General features: G+C 46.7%; 1 protein-coding gene across 1 annotated transcript in view; it reads left to right on the plus strand.

Moving 5' to 3' along the window:
• The window catches only part of UNC80 (unc-80 subunit of NALCN channel complex), a 2,521,865-nt gene that overhangs the window by 1,830,962 nt on the left and 667,238 nt on the right, over window positions 1-23,665 (plus strand). Inside the window, exon 48 of the mRNA XM_086955549.1 lies at window positions 1,544-1,714. Coding sequence (XP_086811675.1) covers window positions 1,544-1,714 — 171 coding nt within the window. The remainder of the gene's footprint in view (window positions 1-1,543; window positions 1,715-23,665) is intronic.

A 23,665-nucleotide genomic window follows, 5' to 3' on the forward strand; every position in this document is an offset into this window, starting at 1 on the left:
CTGTGTTTGTTCCCAGCTGCCCCAGCGGTCAGTGGGCAGCTGCAACATTGGGGCCATAGTATTTTGAGAGCCCCAGCGAGGCCCTCTAGGGCACAGTTGTGCCAGGGCCGATTTGTTTGAGTCACAGCTGTGCTGCACCAGCGTGGGCAGCTGCACCGTTTTGCATAATGGATTCAGGAGTCCCTAAGGGGGACAGTAGTGGGACAGAGGTGCCAGGCCTTCCTTCTTCACAGCTGTGCAGCACTTACTGCCAGCTGCAACGTTTAGGCCACAGTTCTTTGGGGGGCATGTTTTGAGTTAGGAGTGAGATGCACTCCTTGGCATCATACTTTCCCAGCTGCACGGCAAGTTCCGTCAGCTGCCATGTTTAGGTACTCGCAATGGTGCACATGGATTCCGCTGCATAGGCAGCAGCCCTGACATTCTGGACACAGGGCATTTGAATGCCTTAGAGAAGGCCAGTTGGCCAGGGGGACAGTGAGATTTGAGATATTCGGAAATGTGATGCTTTACTGTGATTCATTACGCTAAATGTGTTTTGGGACGAGATTATGTGCGTAATGTGATTGTGTTCCACTGAGATTATTTCCTAATGGGAGTTATACCTAGGAGGTTAGGGTCTAATGCGTTTAGACTTATGAGATGATTGCATAATGTGTTTATGCTGGTGAGGTTGGCACAGAATGTAATTCGCGCCTAATGTGATACTGTGCATAATGTGGTTTATATTACAGGCTGATGCTGAGTACAGAGGTTACCAGTGATTAGGGGTTGTATGCTTATGTGATATGTTTTATTTTTACTAAGTTCACTCTGTGATGGTTCTGGCAGTGGTCCAGTGGGCCCTGTCAGGTGTATATAATCCCTCGTAGATATGACCTAGTGCCAGGCGGCACCATGTATATTATGTGTTTACTATTCTAATGTGTTATGAGAATATAAAGGCTATTTTTGATAGAACCTTGTGTGGAGTTCCTTTAGTGGTGTTCCAGGCATGTTGTTACTGTGTGCGTGTGCAAATGCTTTTCACATGACCGCCGAAATAAGCCTGACTGCTCGTGCCAAGCTACCAAGGGGGTGAGCAGGGGTTATCTTTGGCATGTAACTCCCTTGCCCTGACTAGAGTGGTGGTTTCTGCCTGGCTTTGACGCAAGCCTTAGCCAACCAGAAATCCCATTCCTGACAATGTCGAAGGTAACCAAACATTGTTTTGTTTAGATCTTGATTGACTAAAATGTTCAGTGGTTCCTTATGGCTTATTAGCACAATAAGTCCATGTAGCCCAGCTTTTTTCCCAATACTTTAGTCCGAGGCCAGAAATAGTACGAACTACTTTGTGCTCTTTTGTCATCTGCACTGCATAATCACCAAAGGTTTAAAGACTAACTATATTACTAATGTACTCCAATTTTAGATTTCATTGCCTTCAATGTGGAATATTGTATGATTACTTTATTATTTAAAAGTTGCAGTTTTCACTTAAAATCACTTTGTGAGCCTCATGTGGTCATCACAATTCTGTCTAATCATTGCCATTGATCAGTCTTCAGATGCTGATGGTGTTGGAAGCCATGGTCCCCTGCTACCTACAAAAGTTGAAGACACAGACGTCCCAGGTGGAGACAGCATCAGCTGCCCGTGAGGAAATTGCAGCCACAGCTGCCCTCGCCACTTCTCTGCAAGCCCTCCTGTACAGCGTGGAGGCTTTGACAAGGTATTCAACCGAAGAATCCAACATTGCAGTAATTTAACCCTAGCTGCCATGCGTTTATCCAATATGCTTAAAAAAACTTTAATACAAATTACTTTTTGTCTCATTTGGGAGCAAAGGTGTACATGTTCGGAAGATAGTAAAAACCGCCTTTAAGTAAGAAGTGCATCGCATTATTTATGGTCACTTGTATTATAACACTAAACTAAGAAGTGTATTATAACAATGAATTTTTTCCATTAGCAATTCCCTCAATCGCCAGTAGCTCTGCATCAGGTCAGTCCCACGCCGTATGTGACATCAGGGCCTCTATATATGCACCACCTCCACACCCAAACGTCAGTTCCTTTCTTTCCACGCCTTCTGATGCAGATTGGAAGCTCCATCTCTTCTGTAATTTTTGAAAGATATCTTTTCCCGCAAAAATTCTTTCACTGTGCTAGAATGTTGCCTCCTAAAACTACAAGTTTTAAACCATGAAGAAACTGCCATCATCAGATGTCAGTGATAGACAAACACAATGTCTTTCTCTGGTGTCTTGGCTCCAAACATGACTCGGCGTCATGCAATTACTGTGTGAAAATAAACTGAAAGTCTGTCTGCGACCATAAAGCCAATCTTGCTGTCACTGAACTTTTAAAGAAGTTACCTGGTTGAGGCCAAAAGGCACGGCTGTACTCTCTCCCGCGGCAAGTCTCGCGATTATTCGTTATCGAAATCACAAAGCTTAGGTAAGTAAAAAAAAAATATATATATATATAAGAGGTCCAAACACAACTGATTCCAAACATGCTCCCATTTTGCCCTGATTTTCCAAGCCATCGGCAATGCCACAACAGCTCCAAGAGCTTGACCATGGAATAGATTGGGGTACCCATCCGAATCCCTCTGGAGCATCTTAATGCCCTAAGAATTTGAGGTGGCTGCCAGTCCGATTAGCACCAACCGATCCATCCCCGACACCACCTTCACCACTTTGATTCAAAATGGGTCCCTTCCTCGACCTCTTCTCCGCTGACTCCTGCCCTAGTTCAACATCTGACGCTGCTGTCTGCACTATGACCGGTGTCACCAGTCCGAGCTTTGATGCCAGCTCCAACGTTAAATGTAGAGTTGATAGTTTTGTCAGACTCTGAGACTCATTCATGCCCCACTATGAGATAACAAACAGAACACCAATATTCACATTCAAACCCTGAAACATCTCAGCAATATTATGACGATGACCTTGAAGATAATAACCATCGCTTCCAGGACTTACAAGACGCTTGTTCCCTTCACACCTCTCCAGACATTTGCCTTCCTCCCCTAATCCTGTAAAGACAACAGATGAGTCTGCTTTTTTCACAACAGTAATTTGGAGATTGACAGACGTTTTAGACCTTAGCTTACCCACTACAGAAGTCTAAGCAAATGTCCTGACTGAGGTCCTAAATCCAGAACAGACAAGTCAAGAACCTCTTTTTCTCATTAACAAGGCTTTCTCTGATGGGCTGAAAGGCACTTGGGCAAAACCTGGGTCTCCCCCTCACCCCTGCCCACCACCATCAATAGTCAGGTAGCAAGGAGACATAGACCTAGCCGGGGTATCCAACCGATCTTACAACACCCCACTCCAAAAGGCTTGGTGGTGCAGGTGTCCACTAGCAGAATTAATCTGAATTTGTTTCTGACTACCCCGCCTTATAGAGAATCTAAATACATGGAAACATTTGCTAAAATTATGTTTTCCTCTACCAGTTTTATCCTTTGGTCGGTCAACACCAGCTGCATCCTGGGAAGTTACTTGTACACATTATGGGATAAAGTGGTGTCCATCTTACCACCTATCCCCAAAGATATTCTTACAATCCTGCAAAAGCGAATTAAAAAAGTTTTATATAGCGCTGGCTAGACCCGGAGGTATCAGAGCGCTTTACATAACGTTCCTCAGATATTATAACATTACTTCAGTTACACGTTACATCAGTTACTAGAAAAACATTTCAAGAGTGTAGCAGACAAAAAAACTGGAGTTTAAAAGGGTATGGGGGTGGGGTAAAGGGGTAGGAGTTAGACGAAGGAGGGTCCGCCCAAAATCCGGCTGGGTAGGTGACGACCGATGGGGGAAGTCCACAGTCCACCTCCTCTTTAGCTATCAGGTAGCTCCACCGGGCATCAGCCAAACAGCTAGGTCTCAACGGGAAATCAATTAAAGAGCAAAAGCAGCGGTGGGAAAGAAACAAGACAAATGTCAGAGGTCTGGCTGGGTAGGTGGGGACTGGGGCCAAATAAGTGTGGTGCACCTTACATGCGGTGGAAGCCAGCTTCGGGCACTGGACACAGATAGGGCTGAATATGTGCTCCTCTGAGTCAAATAGAAATATCACGGGGCGCAACAGGAATGGCAGTCTCTTCGCCTGCAAACTGCGGTGTAGGTACCGAAGAGCCATATCACATCAATCCAAACAGAAGCAGGCACACAGTATCAATCAAAGACATTGGTCAGAATGTTCACATTTTCTATTCAACTCTTTACAAAGACAACAAGTCCAGGAGAGGCATTTGGGAGTTCTTCTTGGGGAATGTATTCCTTGGAACATTAGTGGAACCCCAAGCTGGTGCTTTGGGGAAAGCAATAACGGTTGAAGAAGGGATTTCGAGCATCTCCTATAACCCATTAGTTAGAGTGCCCAGGAGTCACGCAACCCACTAGCTGGTACCAGGCATAAACGTGGCACCTCCAATTCTCCACTTTAGAACACTTCTGGACCTGCAGAAGAACAGAATTAGACTGGACCTACTGTTTGTGACCTGAGATGAGCCCTGGAGGACTGGACTTGCTTCTCCCTGTACACAGGACAAATACGTGGACTCCAAGGGCGAGTTGGCTGACCTCTTATGTGGCTCCGTGGACATCGCAAGCTGCAAGAGGCTTTTTTTCCTACAGTGCTCAGCTTTCTAGCCGCAACTGTTCTTGGACTGGACTTTGCTGTTGGTTCCTGCCTAATACCCTGAGACTCTCTAAGCGCCATCCCCTTAAGTCCTGGGGGACTTAGAGTAAACTCCTATAGTTTGATGGGGTTTAAAAGTCTAAGTCAGAAGGTAAAATTCTTTGACCAGGACAAACCCAGTTGATGTATCCAACCTGTACTCCATCTCAGTCGGCCTTGAGATTTTTATTATTTGGTGATGTGACCTTATTGTTCCTTGGTAATACATAAATAAATTACGCCTATCTGTTTTGTGCCATAGCCACCTAATGGTTGGGCTCAAGTAAATTTAATGGCTTTAAGTGTTTATCTTGACACGAGTTGTGATCATTCCTTGAAGTGGGCAGCCACCCTCCCCATATAAGCCAATTAATTACACAAAAGCATTCCGAAAACTGGTTGCAGTGACGTATTGCAGTGACGTATTCTATATGTTTAGATCTGGAGACTACAAATGACCTTGGTAGGGCAGTCAGGAACAGCGTGGTGTTTAGGGCCCTTGCCTGGATTCGCTCCACCGGCTTCTCACATGACGCACAGCAAACCTTAATGAACATGCTCTTTGATGGCTCTAGGCTGTTTGGATCAAAGCAGTAACAGACTACAGAAGGTAGCCCATAAACCCTAAAGAGACAAGGGCAATAATCTGTTGCAAACAATAATGTCTCAAGGGTATTGTTGCAAGTGACAATTATACATACATGTGTAATGACACAGTTACTTATACAGGATTTAATCCGTAATGTAAAGAAACCAGGGAAACATTTCATGTAAATGTAGAATATATTTCATTTAGTAGCATGTTGGACATATTAACTTCATATGTTCATTCACATGGGTCAGTAGCACTGTGTTACATTCAATGGCATGTAACCGACAAAATACTGTGCACAAGTGCTTGTGAAGTTTGGTGACGGTGCAAGTGACACATGACGTGGTACAAACAGTGGGAATGATGGGCGTAACAGCAAGTGAGATAAGAACCACAACAGGAGGGCCCTGTTGCAGACGGCTTGGGCTACTCGGTTGGCCTTGGTGGAATCAGTGACTGTACTGGGCAATGGTGGTGATCGCAGGCCCTCTCACCATAACCTTGCATTGATGCCCAGGTGGGGGCACTGGCTGGAGGATGTTAATTGCATCATGGGTGTTTGGGGAAATTGCCAAGTGGATTGACAGTTATATGGGAATATTGGAACAATGTTATGTCCTCAGAGTGTGACAGGTGGCAGACAGAAGAGAGAACTGGGTATGCATGGGTGTATGCATGGGTGTCACATATGCGATCCATGGTGGAGGCCGTGGGGTGGGTGGATACATGGAGGTCCTATCATCCCGGCGAGACCGGTTTTATGTTCTATTCTACAGTTCATAGTTCTTTCCCTGGGCTCGATTACCTATTGGTGTAGGGTGGCCATCTACATAGAGTATCCGAGGCAGTTATTTTGCTAAGAAGGTTGTCAGACCATTTTCCAGTGGCGCTGAGGCTTCATGTGGGTCCCCAACGACCCCCTTTCGATGGAGACTCTCACCATGGCACCTGCGAAATCCGGTGTATAGAACACACATGCACCGTGCAGTCAGACAACTCATTCGAAAATTGTATTATGGGAAGTGATGAAACCCACTCTCAGAGGCGTAGATATTAGTTCCTGTGCCGCAGAGTGCAAGTGACAGCTTCAGGAGCTATCTTAGATGGAAGCCCAGATGCTAGATCTAGAGACATGCATCTGTGGCGAAAGAGGTGGGTTTGCATGACAGCAACTGGGCTTAGTCCAGCAACAGTATCAGGGGGTGCTTTTGGAGGAGGCCAAGAATGTATGGCAAAGCCTCCCAGAGTCTCATATATCAGTGGGGTGACAAATCCATTAAAATGCTTAATAGACTCTGCCAGGCATCCTTTGGGGTGGCTCAGGTCCCCGCTCCGCTCAATGATCGGGGAACTTTATTATCTGTCAATAGCAAAGTAATCTGTGGTCTATTCACAAAATAACTTTATTATCGGGCCTGGATGCAGTAGCTAGCAGTTTCTCAGGATATTATGAGACCCTTTATGCTGAAAAAGAGACTGTGATGGCCGTCAAAATAGATGACTTCATAGATGCATTACCTCCAAAGTCACTGTCCTCAACAGCTAGGGCGCTACTCGAAAAGACACTTACAGTAAAAAACTGACTGTCGCCCCTGCCTCAGGTCAGAGTCTACTTACTGGGCGTGATCCAGGCTGCACCCATAGAGATGCATATGCCCCAAGAATGATGACACGCTGAGATCATAGTATATCCTAAACCGGGACATCCGCAGAGGTTCACTCTTCTTACCATCCGATATCTTTACTAAACATTGATGTCAAACTCCTTGTAAAGACCTTATCTAATAGACTGATTCTACACATGCCAGATCTAGTCCATCTGGACCATGTCGGTTTTATGCTTCATTGTGCCACTCGTCATAATATATGACGCGCCCACACTGCTATGGCCTTAGTGGACTGCTTGGGGCGGCCCGCAGCTCCTCCAGCTCCTCAATATGAGGCCGTGATTCCTGTCATAGGAAAGTGCCCTTTTTTGCACGGTTACCCCCCACTTTCTGACTGACATCAGTTGCAATCTGACTTGATGTGCCCTGGGTCTCTGCCAATCAGGTTCCCAGAACCTGTGTTCTTTCCCCAACCTGTACCTTTGTACCCACAATTGGCACATCTGTGGCCACAGGTAAGCCCCTTATAAAAAGTACTCTGGGTACCAAGGGCACTGTGACCAGGGAAGGCCTCCAAGGGCTGTAGCACCTATTTTGCCACCCTTAGAGGCCCTGTACCTTAACACCCACACCCTGCCATTGCATGCTGTCTGCTTTGGTGCAGAGAAAAGTGAAGAGTTGACATGGAACATATCCCTGTCTGAGACCTAGGTAAGTCACCCCGCTAGCAGGGTGCACTGGTCCCACGGTGAAGGTACGGTGGCATGAGCCCTGTACCCCAACAGTGTCTAAGCCCATTCTTAGACATTGTGAGTGTAGTAAAGCCATAAAGAGTATATGGTGTGGGTGTTGGTCATAACGAATGCCACAGCTCCATAATGGTTTTACTAAAAACTGGGAAGTTTGGTAGCAAACATCTCAGCACATTAAACTCATACTGATGCCAGTGTTAGATTTAATGGAAAATGCACTCAGAGGGCATCTTAGATATGCCCCAGAAAATCGACCAGCCCCGGTGTGGTCCCTGAATGGCTGCCTGCCTCTGGCCACCACCAGACAGGTTTTTGGACCCGTGGGTTGAAAGTAGGGGTGGGCGGAAAATCCGTTCCGCTTGCGGATTTTGCGGATTTTCGGGAAATCCGCAATTCGCGAGATTTGCGAATCTCCCGCAAAATCCGCAAATCCGCGAGCAGCGGATTTTGCTCGCACTGCTCGCACTGTTCGCGTGAGTTCGCGTGAGTTTGCGCCCCGCGAATAAGTGCAAAATTGCAGAAATACGATCTTAGCAAAACTGAAAGTAACTACTTACCAGGTTCAAAAGTTCAGGCTCATCATTAGTAGCCATTTCCTGTAGTGCTTCCTGAGGGGCCCCTCCAGAGTTCAGTTGCCAGTTGAAACTATTATGTGACCCTGCTCTGAACCTCAGAATAGTTACACATATGCCACAAAGGTCCTGAATTACAGCTAAGGGAGACAAGCAGGAGCCAGGCTGGAAGTTAAAATCCATTAATCAGCCCCTAATTCATTATTGTCAGTTGGGGCAGGGCAGGTGTTGTAACTAATTTTGCAACAATGAAAGCACTTAGCAAGTGCAAAAGATCACTAATCAGGGCGCACTAAGGAAGCAGGTGCCAGCTAAAAAAATATTCTGTGACACATTAATCAGCCCCAAATTAATTCAGGTCACTTGAGGCAGGGAAGGTGTGCTTTGCTTTGCCGAAAATAATGTACACTGGACAACCAGAGGGTGTGGTGATGAAACAGAGGGTGGCATGGGTGGGCCAGAGGGTGGCATGAGTAGTCAGAGAGTGGCAGTGGTGACAGAGAGTGGCAGTGATGAAGAAGAGTGTTCCAAACAGGCTGGAAACGTAGAAACAACAAGTTCGCGAAACTTGCGACCCGACAGGTAAGTTCGCAATTTGCGAAAGTGTACAAAACCCTCGCGAAGTGGCAAAAACACGGGCGAACACAAAAAAAAATCCGCAAATTCGCGGGAATTCGCGGATTTTGCGGATTGCGAATCCGCAAATCCGCAAAATTCGCGAACGCGAGATCCGCAAAATTCGCTCATGCCTCTGCTCTTTGGATCCAGAAACAAAGCCCATCCTGGTCAGAGGTGTTATACCTCCTCCCCCAGCATGTCCTGGGTCCATGAAAGGGGAAGCTTCAAACACCTGTCACCTTTGGAAGCTGACCCTGCCTGTTGCTGCCCCAAGCAACTGGCTCCCACCGGTTCTGGCCCCCAAGTTGGGCGGTAGATTCTGCAGGAAAACCAAGCTATGAAAAAAAGGGTGCCACCTTTTGCCAATCCCACCCCACCCCACCCCGCATTCGATATGGTGAGCCATACAGTACTGGTGGAAAGACTAGAGAGGATAGGGGTGACAGGACGGGCCCTACAGTGGCTACAGTCCTTCCTATCAGGAAGACAACAGGTGGTGACCATGACATCATTCATCTCCAGCAACTCTCCAGTACATCATGGGGTACCGCAGGGCTCTGCGATCAGCCCTATTCTTTTTAATATCTATTTACAGCCCCTGTTCCCCATTATTAATTCTTTTGGAATTGACCTGGTCAACCACGCTGACGACACTCAACTGGTGTTTTCCCTGGAAGGGAAACAAGCGGTATCCATGGATACGTTCCAGGAGTGTATGCGTCAGACTGCTGAATGGCTTAGGAGAAATTCATTACAATTCAATGGGGGGGAAAACAGAGGTGGTATACTTCCCCACTGCCAGAATGTCCCAGCATCTACCTCTGGAGTTCAGGCTCACTCCTGAGGAGGAGCCTCTGGTTCCAGTTAATTCGGTGTGTAATCTAGGGGTTCTGGTAGACGGTAACCTCCAAATGGAGTCGCAGGCCAACAAAACTGTTAGTGTGTGCTTCTCTTTGATGCGCCTGCTACGACATATTCTTCTGCTACTCCCTAAGGACTCGCGTTCCCTTGTAGTGAGGAATATAGTGCTGAGTAGGCTGGACTACTGTAACTCCCTGTTCCTGAGAGCACCGCAATACATCTTTCAGGGGTTGCAGAGAGTCTAGTCTATGGCGGCAAAGATGGTGTTAAATAAGCAACGCGGGTCCTCTACAACCTCGGCTCTGAGAGACCTTCACTGGCTGCCTATCAAGCAAAGGGTTCATTTCAAATCACTCTGCATTGTTTATAGAGCAGTACACAACTCGAGCCCAGTCCCATTGCAAGAGAAGTTCACCTGGTACAATCCCAAGAGGCAGCTCCGTTCCTCCAGCGCAAATCTGCTGACGATCGCCAAAGTTAGGAGATCCAGGATGGGAGGGGAGGGCTTTCAGTGTGGCAGCTGCACATTTATGGAACGAACTGCCTCAGAGCATCAGACAAGCCAACTCCCAGACCGAGTTTAGAAAGAGCCTGAAAACTTGGCTCTTCCCCAGGACCAATCTCTAGCCCTGTCCCCGCTGTTACTCTGGTCTACATTTATGTTGGTCTTATTCAAGTCTGAGTGCCAGGATACCCGTAGGGTGGCAGTTTGCGCTATATAAGAACCTAATTCAATTCAATTCAAGGTGGGGGAGGCGAGGTTAGGCAAACATCTCAGTCCCCCCCATCTTGGAGATGAGGGGGCTCAGCCAATTAGGGAGAGCTTCATGCCCCCTCCCACTGCAGGGTGGCATAACCGGGGGTTTCCCCACCCCAAGGAAGGAACCCATTGGTCCTGACCTGCACATCCCTTTAAACACCCCTAAATCTAGTATTTAGGGGCAACCCTGAACCTTGCCTCCTCAGATTAGAGGTAGAAAGAAGGACCGAAGTGCAGTGCTGACCCAGGAAGAAGAAAAGGACACCAACTGCTTTTTTCCCCAGCCCTACTGGCCTGTCCCGTCTACGACGTGCCTACAGCAAGAACCCCGGAAAGTCCAGCAGTTAGCAACCCCCAAGCTCAGATGACCTGCCCTGCAACCATCTTAAAGACTCTTTATTCCGTGAGCACCAGATTTGCTCAAACAAAGACTCCCCCACAGAATCCGTATTCAGGATCCACTCTGCGCCCACGGTCCGAGTTTGAGTGGCCCAACACCAGTAGGAGGTCTCCCCAGCGATCCTAACCTGGGAGCTGGTGGTCCCCGACCTCCCTCAAGCTTTAAGACGATGCCTACAGCCTCAACCTGAATGGTCCTTCTGACCGTGACCAGAGCTGGTAAGAAAACCCGACGCCAGAAGACACCCCTGCACCCCACGCCTCATTGCTTTGGGTGGCCCAACTAATGGTGTAAAGGCATCCCACAAGAACCAAACTTACCACTCCAGCCGGTGGTCACCTTCAAGAAGTCTCCATGCATGAGTGGGCGGCAACTTCACACAACCGAAGGTCTCCATTGAAACGCACAGTGTACCCAAAGTCCTTTTTGCCCCCTGCACCTGGCTGCCCAAGGCCACTGGTGCTTCAGCTCCTATTTTGGTCATTGGCCCCTGCAGTGCTAACCTTAACTCCAGGAGCTTTGCTACCACAACCGAGTGGCCTGCTCATCAGCAGTCCCTAACTCAAGGCCCCATAACCCCGTTGGCTATCATTGGGCCCCTGCACTCTACACCCGGTCACCACAGTGCCGCTGGTTGTGCAACTTGAGTGCCCATCTAGACCTTGGGAAACCTTGGTCCTAACCCCCAAATTTCCCACGAGTAAGTTGGGTACTTACCCGAGAAACCACTAACACTTTTCTCCCCTACGAACCCATGCTAACAGATTTCGGGCCTAAAATGTTTCTAAGTGTTGAACTGATGTTTTCATGGAGGAAACACAACTAAATTGCAATTGTATAACAAGTTTTACCTTGTATTGTGAGATCCTGTGGTGGGGTATCTAGGCATACCACTCCAATACTGATTGAATAAATACAATAAATGCTTAACACACCCACTGGATAAGACTAACTGCTTGCCCACACTACCACAAAGTTAGTACTTATATCATTTAGCCTCTGCTATACCTCTGGGGACTCACTGGACTCTGGGCACACTATACCTCATTTTAGTACTGTATATATGGAGCCTGCTTCCTACATTGCATTTATTGGACTAGCTTAGTCAACTTCTGATCACATGACAAGAATCCAAAAATTGTCTTTAGTACAACTCATTTTTATAAATGACAATTTTTTCCACATTTCTAAAAGTTTTGTTAGGGCCTTGTGTTAAGTCACTGTAGAATTTCTGGGAAAAAGTAAAAGTCATTGAAGTTAGTGAGGGATTTTCTAGAACTGTCAGGGTAGGTCTTCCAAAAAGAACCCCACTTTAGAAATATAATGAGCAATCCAGAGAATATGTCTGAGGAGCTCGATCTTAATCCAATCTACAGGTTAGAGAGTGAAGGCTTCTCTTTAAGGCTAAACAGATAAGCACTGGGTCCAGCCCTACTAGGGTACAAATCCATGAGATCCTGGCAGGGCATGCAAAGGATTTTGAAATCAAAAGAGAGAGCAAGGGATATTTTTCACTAAAAAGTGAAAAAGAGATTACTCCTATTCCCCTGCAAGGAACATTCATGAAAACATAGAGAGGAGTATCCCCAACGTAGAGTTTTGAAAAAACCTTTCGGAGGGTAAACTTTCTGGCAAAAAAGGAAAAATTCAACCTTTTGTTTAAAACCCCTCACTCACCAACCTAGTGGTGACTTGCTTCATCATCGGGGTCCACCCTGGTGACCTAGCGTCACCAGGATGTGCTTCAACACCTGTACTGCAGTGGAGCGGGTTGTGACTGTAAGTGCAAAAAAATGTTAAAAAGAAAAAGAAAAGGAGACCTGTGGAAAAAGTAAAGTAAACACATTTCAGTTATGTTCATTCTTACTCTCCTGTTACGTCGTGAAGTGTCTCTGTGCTGTGACTTTTCATGCCAAAGGGGAATACCCTCCAAGTGATAAGATAACGTGGTGAGTAGGTGGTAAATAATATTGCATGTAGTAATGCACACACCTATTGATAAGAATGTGTGTCCTGATAATATCTCCTCTCCAGTGACACCTACTCACCACGTTATCTTATCACTTGGAGGGTATTCCCCTTTGGCATGAAAAGTCACAGCACAGAGACACTTCACGACGTAACAGGAGAGTAAGAATGAACATAACTGAAATGTGTTTACTTTACTTTTTCCACAGGTCTCCTTTTCTTTTATTATTTTTTGGCGGCTCTCTTATTCTTGATCGAGCGCATCAACCACTGGTTATTCTTCCAGTAGGTACACAGGGGATCAGGACAGGGTGCGCCTTTTAGGGGGCCCACACCTCCCGTCCACCTGTTTTTGGTCCTGAGGAATACCGGGCAGTTGCCCATTTGGTAGAAACATGTTGACCAATTTACACAGACACATATAGAGATACTCTGGTCGTAACTCACCTACCAGTATCTCGCCACCGATATTTTTAACATTGTTCAGTTGCTTTAAAATAAAAATTATGTTTTAAGCTAAACCAGGACAATTTGTAACTTTTTTTGCACTTACAGTCACAACCCGCTCCACTGCAGTACAGGTGTTGAAGCACATCCTGGTGACGCTAGGTCACCAGGGTGGACCCCGATGATGAAGCAAGTCACCACTAGGTTGGTGAGTGAGGGGTTTTAAACAAAAGGTTGAATTTTTCCTTTTTTGCCAGAAAGTTTACCCTCCGAAAGGTTTTTTCAAAACTCTACATTGGGGATACTCCTCTCTATGTTTTCATGAGGGCATGCCAAGGACCACCCCACAGAAGAAGGTGAAGACCTTCAAGAGAATGGGGAAAGTAGTGAGGATGATGAGGCCATAGAACAACCACCTCAACTACTTAGAGAGGAAGTGAAGGAAGTGGCCCAATTAGGGTCACCCGGGTCACTCACGACCACCTCTCAGCCTTCCAAACAGAATGAAGAGTCGATCAGACAGTAGAGAATACAAACCAATATCTATTTATTCAACTACACTCAGAGTGCAGCCCAGTCTGCCTGGTCCTTTAGGAGTGCTTCAGAGGCACTAGTAAGCATATAGATACATTATGTACATTTCCGAACCAATGATGGCACACCCCAATGGTATTTTCCAAGCAGATGCAGCAAAAGAGTGAAATACAAAAAATAAAGTTTTGACGTTGCAGCCGGGCACACACTTTCTAGCAGTCAAGGTCATTCTGCCCGTGCCCACCACTAGACAAGTTGGAGAAGGCTTCTATCTAAAGGGAAAGGTATGCGCTAATAAGAACAGTCTATTCATTAGTGAAAGAAAACACAGCTTTTTAAAGAAACATAACCTAGAAGAGGCTGTTTCTCGTAATTAGCAAAGGATTCATTTCCATCATGATTCAAAATGGCACCCAAATACAAAATGGTGCAGCGAATGCTAACTTACATAGAGCAATGCACGAACAAAATCATTTCTATTCTAATAGAAGGGAACTTTGTGTCCTACCTTTCACATGCAAGAGGTACTAGATCTGGCTCCTACAAAGGTAGGGCCAACTCCTTACCAGACATTGAGGACAACTGCACTGAGGAGGATCTCACTGGGGGAGGGGGGCACTCATTTAGGAACTGCTCTCTGGTAAGGGCAGAGGAATCAATCAATCAATCAAGGAATTTGTAGAGCGCACTGCTCACCCGTGAGGGTCTCAAGGTGCTGTAGGGTGCAGGGGATGCTACTATTGCTCGAACAGCCAGGTCTTGAGAAGCCTCCTGAAGGTTAGTAGGTATTGGGTCTGCCGTAGGAGGATGAGGAGGGTGTTCCAGGTCTTGGTGGCGAGATAAGAAAATGATCTGCCACCGGAGGTTGCTCATCGGATGCGGGGGCGGTGGCGAGGGCGTGGTCGGCAGAGCAGAGCTGGTGGTTCGGGGTGTAGAAGATGAGTTGTCTGTTGAGGTAAGCTGGTCCAGTGTCATGGAGTGCCTTTTGTGTGTCGGTGAGGAGCTTGAAGGTGATTGTCTTGTTGACGGGCAGCCAGTGCAGGTCTCTCAGGTGGGGTGTGATGTGGCTGTGTCGCGGTATGTCGAGGATCAGGCAGGCCAAGGCGTTTAGTATGCGTTGCAGTCGTTTCAGTAGTTTGGCTGGGGCTCCCTCATAGAGGGCGTATCTGTAGTACAGCCTGCTACTGACGAGGGCCTGGGTAAACGTTGTTCTTGTGTCTGTGGCGATCCATCTGTAAATCTTGTGGAGCACGCAGAGGGTGTTGAAGCAGGAGGATGAGACCGCTTTGACTTGCTTGGTCATGGAGAGTGTTGAGTCGAGGACGAACCCCAGGTTGGATGTGTGGTCGGTGGGCATTGGTGCTGTTCTCAGGGCGGTCGGCCACCAGGAGTCGTCCCAGGCTGTGGAGGTGGAGCCGGAGATGAGGTACTCTGTCTTGTCCGAGTTCAGCGTCAGACGGCTGTTCTCCATCCATTCGGCGGTGGCTTTCACTCCTTCGTGGAGGTTAGTCTTGGCAGTGAGAGGGTCCTTGGTGACGGAGAGGGTCAGCTTTATAATCTGTTTATGAAGGAACACATTTTAGGTAACTTCATCAATGAAAAGGTCCATCCACATCTGGCAGACCTAGGTCCAATTTCTCCCCAAGAATTGGGAAAAAGGGCGAACCACTGGGCCAGGACAAGGATAACCAAGACAACCACCAAGGGTGACCAAAAGAAAGGGGTCACAAAGCCTTCCCTGGAAAAAGAGGGCGGACAATCCAAAGATAAAGCACAAGAGTCTTCTGAAAGGCCCCCCAAATCCTGGTCAGGTGTTGGGCCCAAGAACTCTTCCCAGCCCACTGGTGGGTACAAGGGAAAATATGTTGTTCCTGCAAAGGCCTGGTGTTTCCACTGTAACAAGAAGGGATACCGAAGTGGAGATACTGCCTGTACCCACAAACCTAGCAAAATACAAGTGATGCCAATGGTATTCAAATTTAAACGTAATTATTTGGAGAAACAGATACAATCAATTATCTATCTCCACCATACACCTTTATATGAACTAAATCGACTGTCCTATTTAGATGTTCATCTTGTGGCTATTTACAAAAGAAATACAAAACACATAAATAATATATAATACTTTTTTAGTAATCTTTTAACAATCTCTTTAAGATCTTCAGTATCTTAGTCATACACATCAAAGAATCACACAATCTATATTCTTGTGTCGAGCAATTTTCAATCCAACATACAAGAAAAAAACGGTTGTACACTCGTTGACCCTTAATCCATGGGTTGTATCAGAAGCCCAATAGTTTGCAAATAAGGAAAATTGGTAAAGTCTCTTGTAACCTTAATTCCTTTTTTCGAACACCAAAAATATCTGTAGGAGTAAGTGAAGCACAACTAAATGTTTTTTTGGCTTCTCAAGTCAGTCCAACTCCTAGGGAATATATCTCATATTGTTTCCAGGTCAAACAAAAGGTGTCGAAATCAATAATAAACTTTCGACGCGTTACGGCCTGTCAAGCAGTTTCAGGCCTCATCAGGACAATGGGCAAACAAAACAAGCAGTACTTTACCGCATTCACAGTCAGTAAAAATCCCAGCCTAGTTTCAAAATCGTTTTTACAATTGTATCTTACACCAAGCGTAAGATATGGCAATTATTCATATTGTTGAAAAAACCTTGTATCCAAAATGCGTGACTTTTCAATAGTTCAACTCCACACGAAGACTAAATCCACTGAGTATCCACACCGGAAAGCGTCTCTAAATCACGCCCGATGGTATTCCTTCGCTGGTTCCTCACAGTCTCCCAGGGATAAACTACTGCCTGTACCAACAAACCAGCTCCTAGTCTCCCACCAGTTTGTACTGGTATGGCAAATCTCCAGATGGAATCAATAGTGCAAATCAGTGTTCACACTGAGGATGTTTTAGTCTCTGATAAGCATGGGCGCAATATCCGTTCCGCTCGTGGATTTTGCGGATTTTCGGCAAATTTGCAATCCCCGAACTCTGCGAATTTGCCAAAAATCCACGAATCCGCGAGTGGAACAGATCCGGGGGGCAAAACTTCAAGCTTCAAGCTTGTAACTATTTTAGAATGGCGCGGGCAAGCTGCCAGCGCCATTATAAAATAGTTACTAAGTTAGCTTCTACAGGAAGCACTAATAGAAGCAGGTGCTCGAGTTTAACTGAATTCGAGCACCTGCTTTATTTTATCTATTAGTGCCTCCTGATGAAGCTAACTTAGTAACTATTTTAGAATGGCGCTGGCAGCTTGCCGGCGCCATTCTAAAATAAAACAGGAGAGGGGCAGAGGGCAGAAGGGCACAAAGACGAGTGTGGCAGAGGGCAGAAGGGCACAAAAACGAGTGGGGCAGCGGGCAGAAGGGCACAAAAACGCGTGGGGCAGAGGGCAGAGTGGCACAAAAACGAGTGGGGCAGAGGGCAGAAGGGCAAAACAACAAGCGGTCTCGCAAAAAAAAAACGCGAACACGCAAAGTGCCCCACGAACACGCAAAGCGCCCGCGAACACGCAAAGCGCCCCGCGAACACGCCCAAAAAAATCCACAAATTTTGCAAATCGAGAATTCGCAAATCCGCAAATTGCGAATTCGCAAAATTCGCCCATGCTTAGTCTCTGAAGGGGAGAGAGGGTTAGCCACTTTGACTTTCTGGCCCCCCTAATTTAAAGAAGTGCTTGCAGTACCCCTTGGTTGAATGGGACTAAGATAGAAGCCCTGAGAGATACAGGTGCAAGTGTCACTATGGTGAGAGATATACTGGTTTCCCCAGTGCAATACCTAACTAGGAAAACCTAACCAGTCACCACTAACCATGCCATGGCTATGGTGATATTAGACTGGGGGAGGGGACGTTTGCTGGCCTGAAAGAAGTAGGGGTCTCTCCAGAGATCCTAGCCGCCTATCTTCTTGGAAATGATATGGAAACCTCAGCGTGGACTGAGATAAAGAGAAAGACACATGCAGCCATGCTGCAAATCCCTGAAATGGTCTGTATAAAGGCAAAAGCACAATGTCGAGTTCAGGGCCAAAAAGGAGTATTGAAGCCTGAAATGATGGCCCAACCTTTAAAGAGGAAAGGTAGGAAGACAGAAGAAACAGCATCAATACAGCAAAAAGATCAGGGCCCTTTCCTCAGGGAGAGGACTTGTCAGCCCAGGAGGGAACAAAGCCCATGGAGCTTGATCCTTAAAAGGTAGAGCTGTTGGAACCAAGGGGACCCTCTAAGGAACAGCTGTGCCTTGGGCAGCAGGTCTGCCCCACTCTTGAAGGCCTGAGGCAGCAAGCTGCTGCATAGGAGATGTCAGTGGCTCCCACAAAGTCTATGGGGAGGAGTGACTCCTGTACACTGAGGCCAGAGACCCCCAAACCTAGAGCCACTAAGAAAGTGGTAGTGCCTCAGTTGTATTGGGAGGTCCTACTCACTTTAGCACATGAAATCCCCTTAGCTGGGCATCTGGGCCAGACCAAAACTTGGAAAAGATTGGTCACCCAGTTTTATTAGCTACAGAAGTCCCAAAAAGTGAAGGAGTTTGTAAGATCCTGTGTTTTCTGTCAAACCAGTGGCAAGACCGGAGGACACCCAAAGGCCCTCCCTAATTCCACTACCAGTGTTTGGGATACCCTTTGAGAGGGTAGGAGTGGCTATAGTGGGTGCACTAGAACCCCCACAGCCTCAGGAAACAAATTCATACTTGTAGTAGTGGATCATGCTACTAGGTATCCTGAAGCCATTCCCCTTAGAACTACTACAGCCCCTGTGGTCGCCATGGCCCAAAGTTGGGTTTCCTAAGGAGGTAGTATCAGACTGAGGTACCAACGTCATGTCTGCATACTTAAAACATATGTGGGATGAGTGTGGAGTGAAGTACAAGTTCACAACACCTTATCACCTACCAACAAATGGACTTGAAAGATTAAAAGAGACATTGAAAGGTATGATAATGAGACTCCCTGAAAAAGATGGGATGTTCTGTTTCCCTGTCTGCTTTTCGCCTACAGAGAGATGCCTCAGAATGGAGTAGGGATTTTTCCCTTTGCACGTGTGTTTGGTCATCCTGTAAGGTGATGACTCTCTCTTGTGAGGGAATGATGGGAGAGACCCCATCATTTACCAAAGCAAGATGTGGTGGACTATGTACTAGGCCTTTATTCCAGGATGGCAGAGTGCTTGCAGAAAGCACTCAAACACCTTGGGACCAGCCAGTAAACCCCAGAAGTTCACATATGACCAAATACCTGCACTGGTAGAATTCCAACCAGGGCAAAAGCTGTGGGTTTTGGATCTAGTGACACCAAGGGCCCTTCATGACAAATGGAGTGGCCCTTACCCTATCCTAGAGAAAAAGAGCGAGGGCACCAACTTGGTAGACCTGACCACTATCAGGTCACCCAAAAGGGTGATACATGTGAACCGTTTCAAACTATATTGTGTCATGGCCAATGTAACCATGCTGGTAGTTACTGATGAGGATCAGGAGACAGAGAGTGAACGTCTCCCTGACCTCCTCTCCTACAGCCCCCAAGATGGGTCAGTAGATGGAGTTCTCTACTCAGACACCTGCTCTGCCCAACAGCAGGCTGATTGCAGGTTCTGCAACAGTATGCATAGTTCTTTACCTTGGCCTTTGGTCAGACACCCTGGTGTACTCATGATGTTGACACTGGAGACAGCTTACCTGTCAAAACAAAAATGTATTGCCAGTCCAACCAAGTCAAGGAAAGCATCAAAGCTGAAGTCAGGGAGATTCTGGAGTTGGGTTATTGAGCATGCTGAGAGTCCCTGGGCCAGCTCAGTGGTCCTAGTCCTGAAACCTCATCCACAGGGTGGATAGAGAGAAATGTGCTTTCGAGTGGACTACTGAGGACTCAGTGCTGTCGCCACTTCAGATGCACACCGCATTCCCAGGGCTGATGAATTGATAGATAAACTGTGGACTACCAAATACTTAAGTTCCTTTGCCTTAACTGAAGTGTACGGGTGGATTAGCGTGGCCCCTGGAGCAAAAGAAAATACAGCATTGTCTACACCTGATGGGCACTTCCAGTTTACTGTGATGCCCTTTGATCTAAAGATTGCCCCTGCCACCTTCCAAAGGTTGGTGAATTAAGTCTTCGTTGGGTTGGAAGACATTAGTACAGCTTATCTTGATGATATTGCTGTGTTTAGCTCTTCCTGGCAGGATCACATTATCCACCTGGGAACGGTGTTACAGGCCCTGCAAGCTGCAGGCCTAACTATCAAGGCATCCAAGTGCCAAATAGGGCAGGGAACTGTTGTGTACTTGGACCACTTTGTATGTGGCTGCCAAGTCCAACCTCTTCAACCCAAATCCAGACCATTCGGGACTGGGAAGCTCCAACAACCCATCTCCCACGTCAGGGCATTCCTTGGCTTGACTGGGAGGCTTGTGAAGGGATATTGGCCCATTGTGACTCAAAGCCCCAACAAGATGCCCAGGAAAGGGAACTGGGCTTAGCTCAAAAGACTTTTGACATCCTAAAAGAGGCAATGTGCTTAGAGCCTATTCTCAAGGCTCCAGATTAATGCAAGCAGTTCATAGGGCAGACTGATGCCATCTTAGACAATGAAGACTCTCTTGGGAAAGGGTAGTTCCATCCTCTTACGTTTGGGAGTTTGGTGTTCATGACCCCCTTTTTGCATAGCTACACCCTACTTTTTGCCTGACATCTGAGGCAACCTGACTTGATGTGCCATGGGTCTCTGCCAATCAGGTTTCCAGGGTCTGTGTTTTTTTCCAAACCTTTGCATTTTGCCCACAATTGGCACATCTCTGACCACAGGTAAGCCCCCTGTAAAAGGTACCATGGGTACCAAGGGCATTGTGACTAGGGAAGGCCTCTAAAGGCTCGAGCACTTATTGTGCCACCCTTAGAGGCCTTGTACCTTAACACCCACACACTGCCATTGCAGGCTGCATGTTTTTGTGCGGGGAGAAGGGAAGAGTCGACATGGAACACATCTCTGTGTGCCTTGCCTGCAACCTGCTTCCTGAGTCCTAGGCAACTCACCACTCTAGCTGGGTGCACTGGCCCTATGGTGAGGGTACTGTGGCATGAGCCCAGTACCCCTATAGTGTCTAAGCCCATTCTTAGACATTGTAGGTGTAGTAGTGCCATAAAGAGTATATGGTCTGGGAGTTGGTCATTACGAACCTCACAGCTCCATAATGGTTTTACTAAAAACTGGGTAGTTTGGTATCAAACGTTCCTGCACATTAAACCCACAATGATGCCAGTGTTGGATTTAAAGGAAAATGCAGTCGGAGGGCATCTTAGAGACCCCCTGAAAATCAACCAGCCCTAATGTGGTTCCTGAGTGGCTGCCTGTCATTTCCCACCTCAAGACGGGTTTCTGGACCCTTGGGTAGAGAGCATCCGCTCTCTGGGTCCTGGAAACCAAGCCCATACCGGGCAGAGGTGTCATGCCTCCTCCTCCTCTAGGATGGGTTGGGTCCACAAAATGGGAAGCTGTCCCTGTCTTTTGCCTCCCCCAGCAACAAATTTGAGGAATAAAGAAGAAGGACAGAAGAGCTGTTCTGACCCTGGAAGGAGAAGAGGACACAAACTGTTTTGGCCCAAGCCCTATCGGCCTGTCCCGTCTATGATCTGCCTACAACAAGAACCCTGATGAGTCCTGCAGCCAGCAACCCCCAGAACCCTGAGGACCTGCCCTGCACCCATCTTATTGACTCGGTCTCCTGTGAGCACCGGATTTGCTCAAACAGAATCAAGATTCCAGCAACTCTGCGATACTGCACCACTCTCCAGCCAACGCCCATTGCCCGAGTTAAAGTGGCCGAACACCATGAGGAAGTCTCTTGAGTGATTTTGACCTGGGATATGGTGATCCCTGACCTTCCTCAAGCTTCAAAACAATGTCTGCAGCCTCAAACTGAAAAGCCTCCCCAACCACGACTGGAGCTGCTAAGAAAACCCGACGCAAGAAGACACCTCTACAGCCAACGCCGCACAGCCTTTTGTGGCCCAAACAACAGTACCCGGCATCCCCCAATAACACAACTTACCTTTCCAGCTGCTGGTCGTCTTCAGGAAATCTCGCTGCTCGGGCCTGCAGCATCTTCGCACAACTGAAGGTCCTCATTGAAATGCAAAGGGTCCCTGACATCCTTTTTGCACCCCGCACCTGGCCGCCCCAGTGCTGCTGGTGGTACAGCTTCTATGTTGGTATTTGTCTCCTGCAGTTCTGACCTTAACCCAGTGGCCTGTCCTCAGCAGTCCCTAACCAAAGGCCCCTTTAGCCCCATTGGCTAACATTGGGCCCCTGCAATCTGCACCCTGCCGCCCCAGTACCGCTGGTAGTGCAACTTGGTGCCCCTCTAGACCATGGAAAACCTTGGTCCTAACCCCCAAAACTCTCACTCGTAAGTCGGGTACTTACCAGAGAAACCGCTTATACTTTTCTCCCCTAGGAACCCATGTTAAGAGATTTTGGGCAAAACATGTTCTTAGTGTTGAACTGATGTTTGTATAGAGAAAATAGAACTAAATTGCAAATATATAAAAAGTCTGCATTACCTTGTATTGTGAGATCCTAAGGTATGTAATCTAGGCATACCACCACCCCAGTACTCAAAGTAATTCAAAAGTAACTAAAATGTAATCTGAAAGTAATTACTGTGTAATTTAAACTGTTTCTGAAGCATAGACAAACCTGTATTGATTGCAAATTCAACAACAGCTGCATTTCCTTGAACAGTTTTGCATTTGAGAGTATATTTTACTTACCGGTGACAAGTCCTGCATGGTTCTATAATTAAACATAAGTATACCTGTTTTATACACACCTTAGTCTGTATAGGAAATACCCATTACAACGCATAACCTTTACAACGCAATCACTACAACGCAACATCCTTTACACCACATGCCATTACAACGCAGCCATTACAATGCATGTCATTTCAATGCATGCCACTACAACGCATGACATTACAAAGCGTTATAAGGTAAGTAATGGGAAATAGTAATTTTTACCCCTACACTATCCAACACTTACCCTACTGTTGCACTCACTGGAATGGGAATAGTAATTTTTACTCCAATACTATCCAACACTTACCCTACTGTTGCACGCAATAGAGTGGGAATAGTAATTTTTACCCTACACTATCCAACCCTTACCCTACTGTTGCACTCACTGGAGTGAGAATAGTCATTTTTACCCCTACACTATCCAACACTTACCCAACTGTTGCACTCACTGGAGTGGAATTAGTAATTTTTACCCCTACACTATCCAACACTTACACTACTGTTGCCCTAAAAGTATTATGCCTTGTAATGGTATGCGGTGTAATGGTATGAAGGGTAACGGAATGCGTTGTAAGTGTAGTTTCTAAAAATGCATTGTGATGACATGCTTTGTAAAATCATGCGTTGTAATGGACATAGCGATGTAAAAACCGTGTTGTAAAGGCATGCATTGTAAAGGTTTGCGTTGTAACGCGTCCAATTCAATCTGGATTCTGTCTCTGAGTGTGTGTCATCAGTCCTTGATTGAGTGAATACAATAAAAGCTTAACACACCGTCTGGATGCGCCTAATTGCTTGCCCACACTATATCAAAGAGAACTGTTAGTATTTAACTAATTTTGTCTCTGCTATACCTCTGGAGACTCCCTGGACTCTGTGTACACTAGATCTCGCTTTGGTATAGTATATACAGATCCAGCTTCCTACACCTGCCCTATGTCTGATTATTGTTTCCAGACTTGACAGCCTTGGTTCATGTGGCAGGATCGGTGTCTGGCATCTGTCTTGACAATGAATGTTTTGAAGTAATCAGCACTTCGCAGATTAGGAGCAGT

The sequence above is a fragment of the Lissotriton vulgaris genome, chromosome 2_1 (assembly GCF_964263255.1).
Source record: "Lissotriton vulgaris chromosome 2_1, aLisVul1.2, whole genome shotgun sequence".
Lineage (NCBI taxonomy): Eukaryota > Metazoa > Chordata > Amphibia > Caudata > Salamandridae > Lissotriton > Lissotriton vulgaris.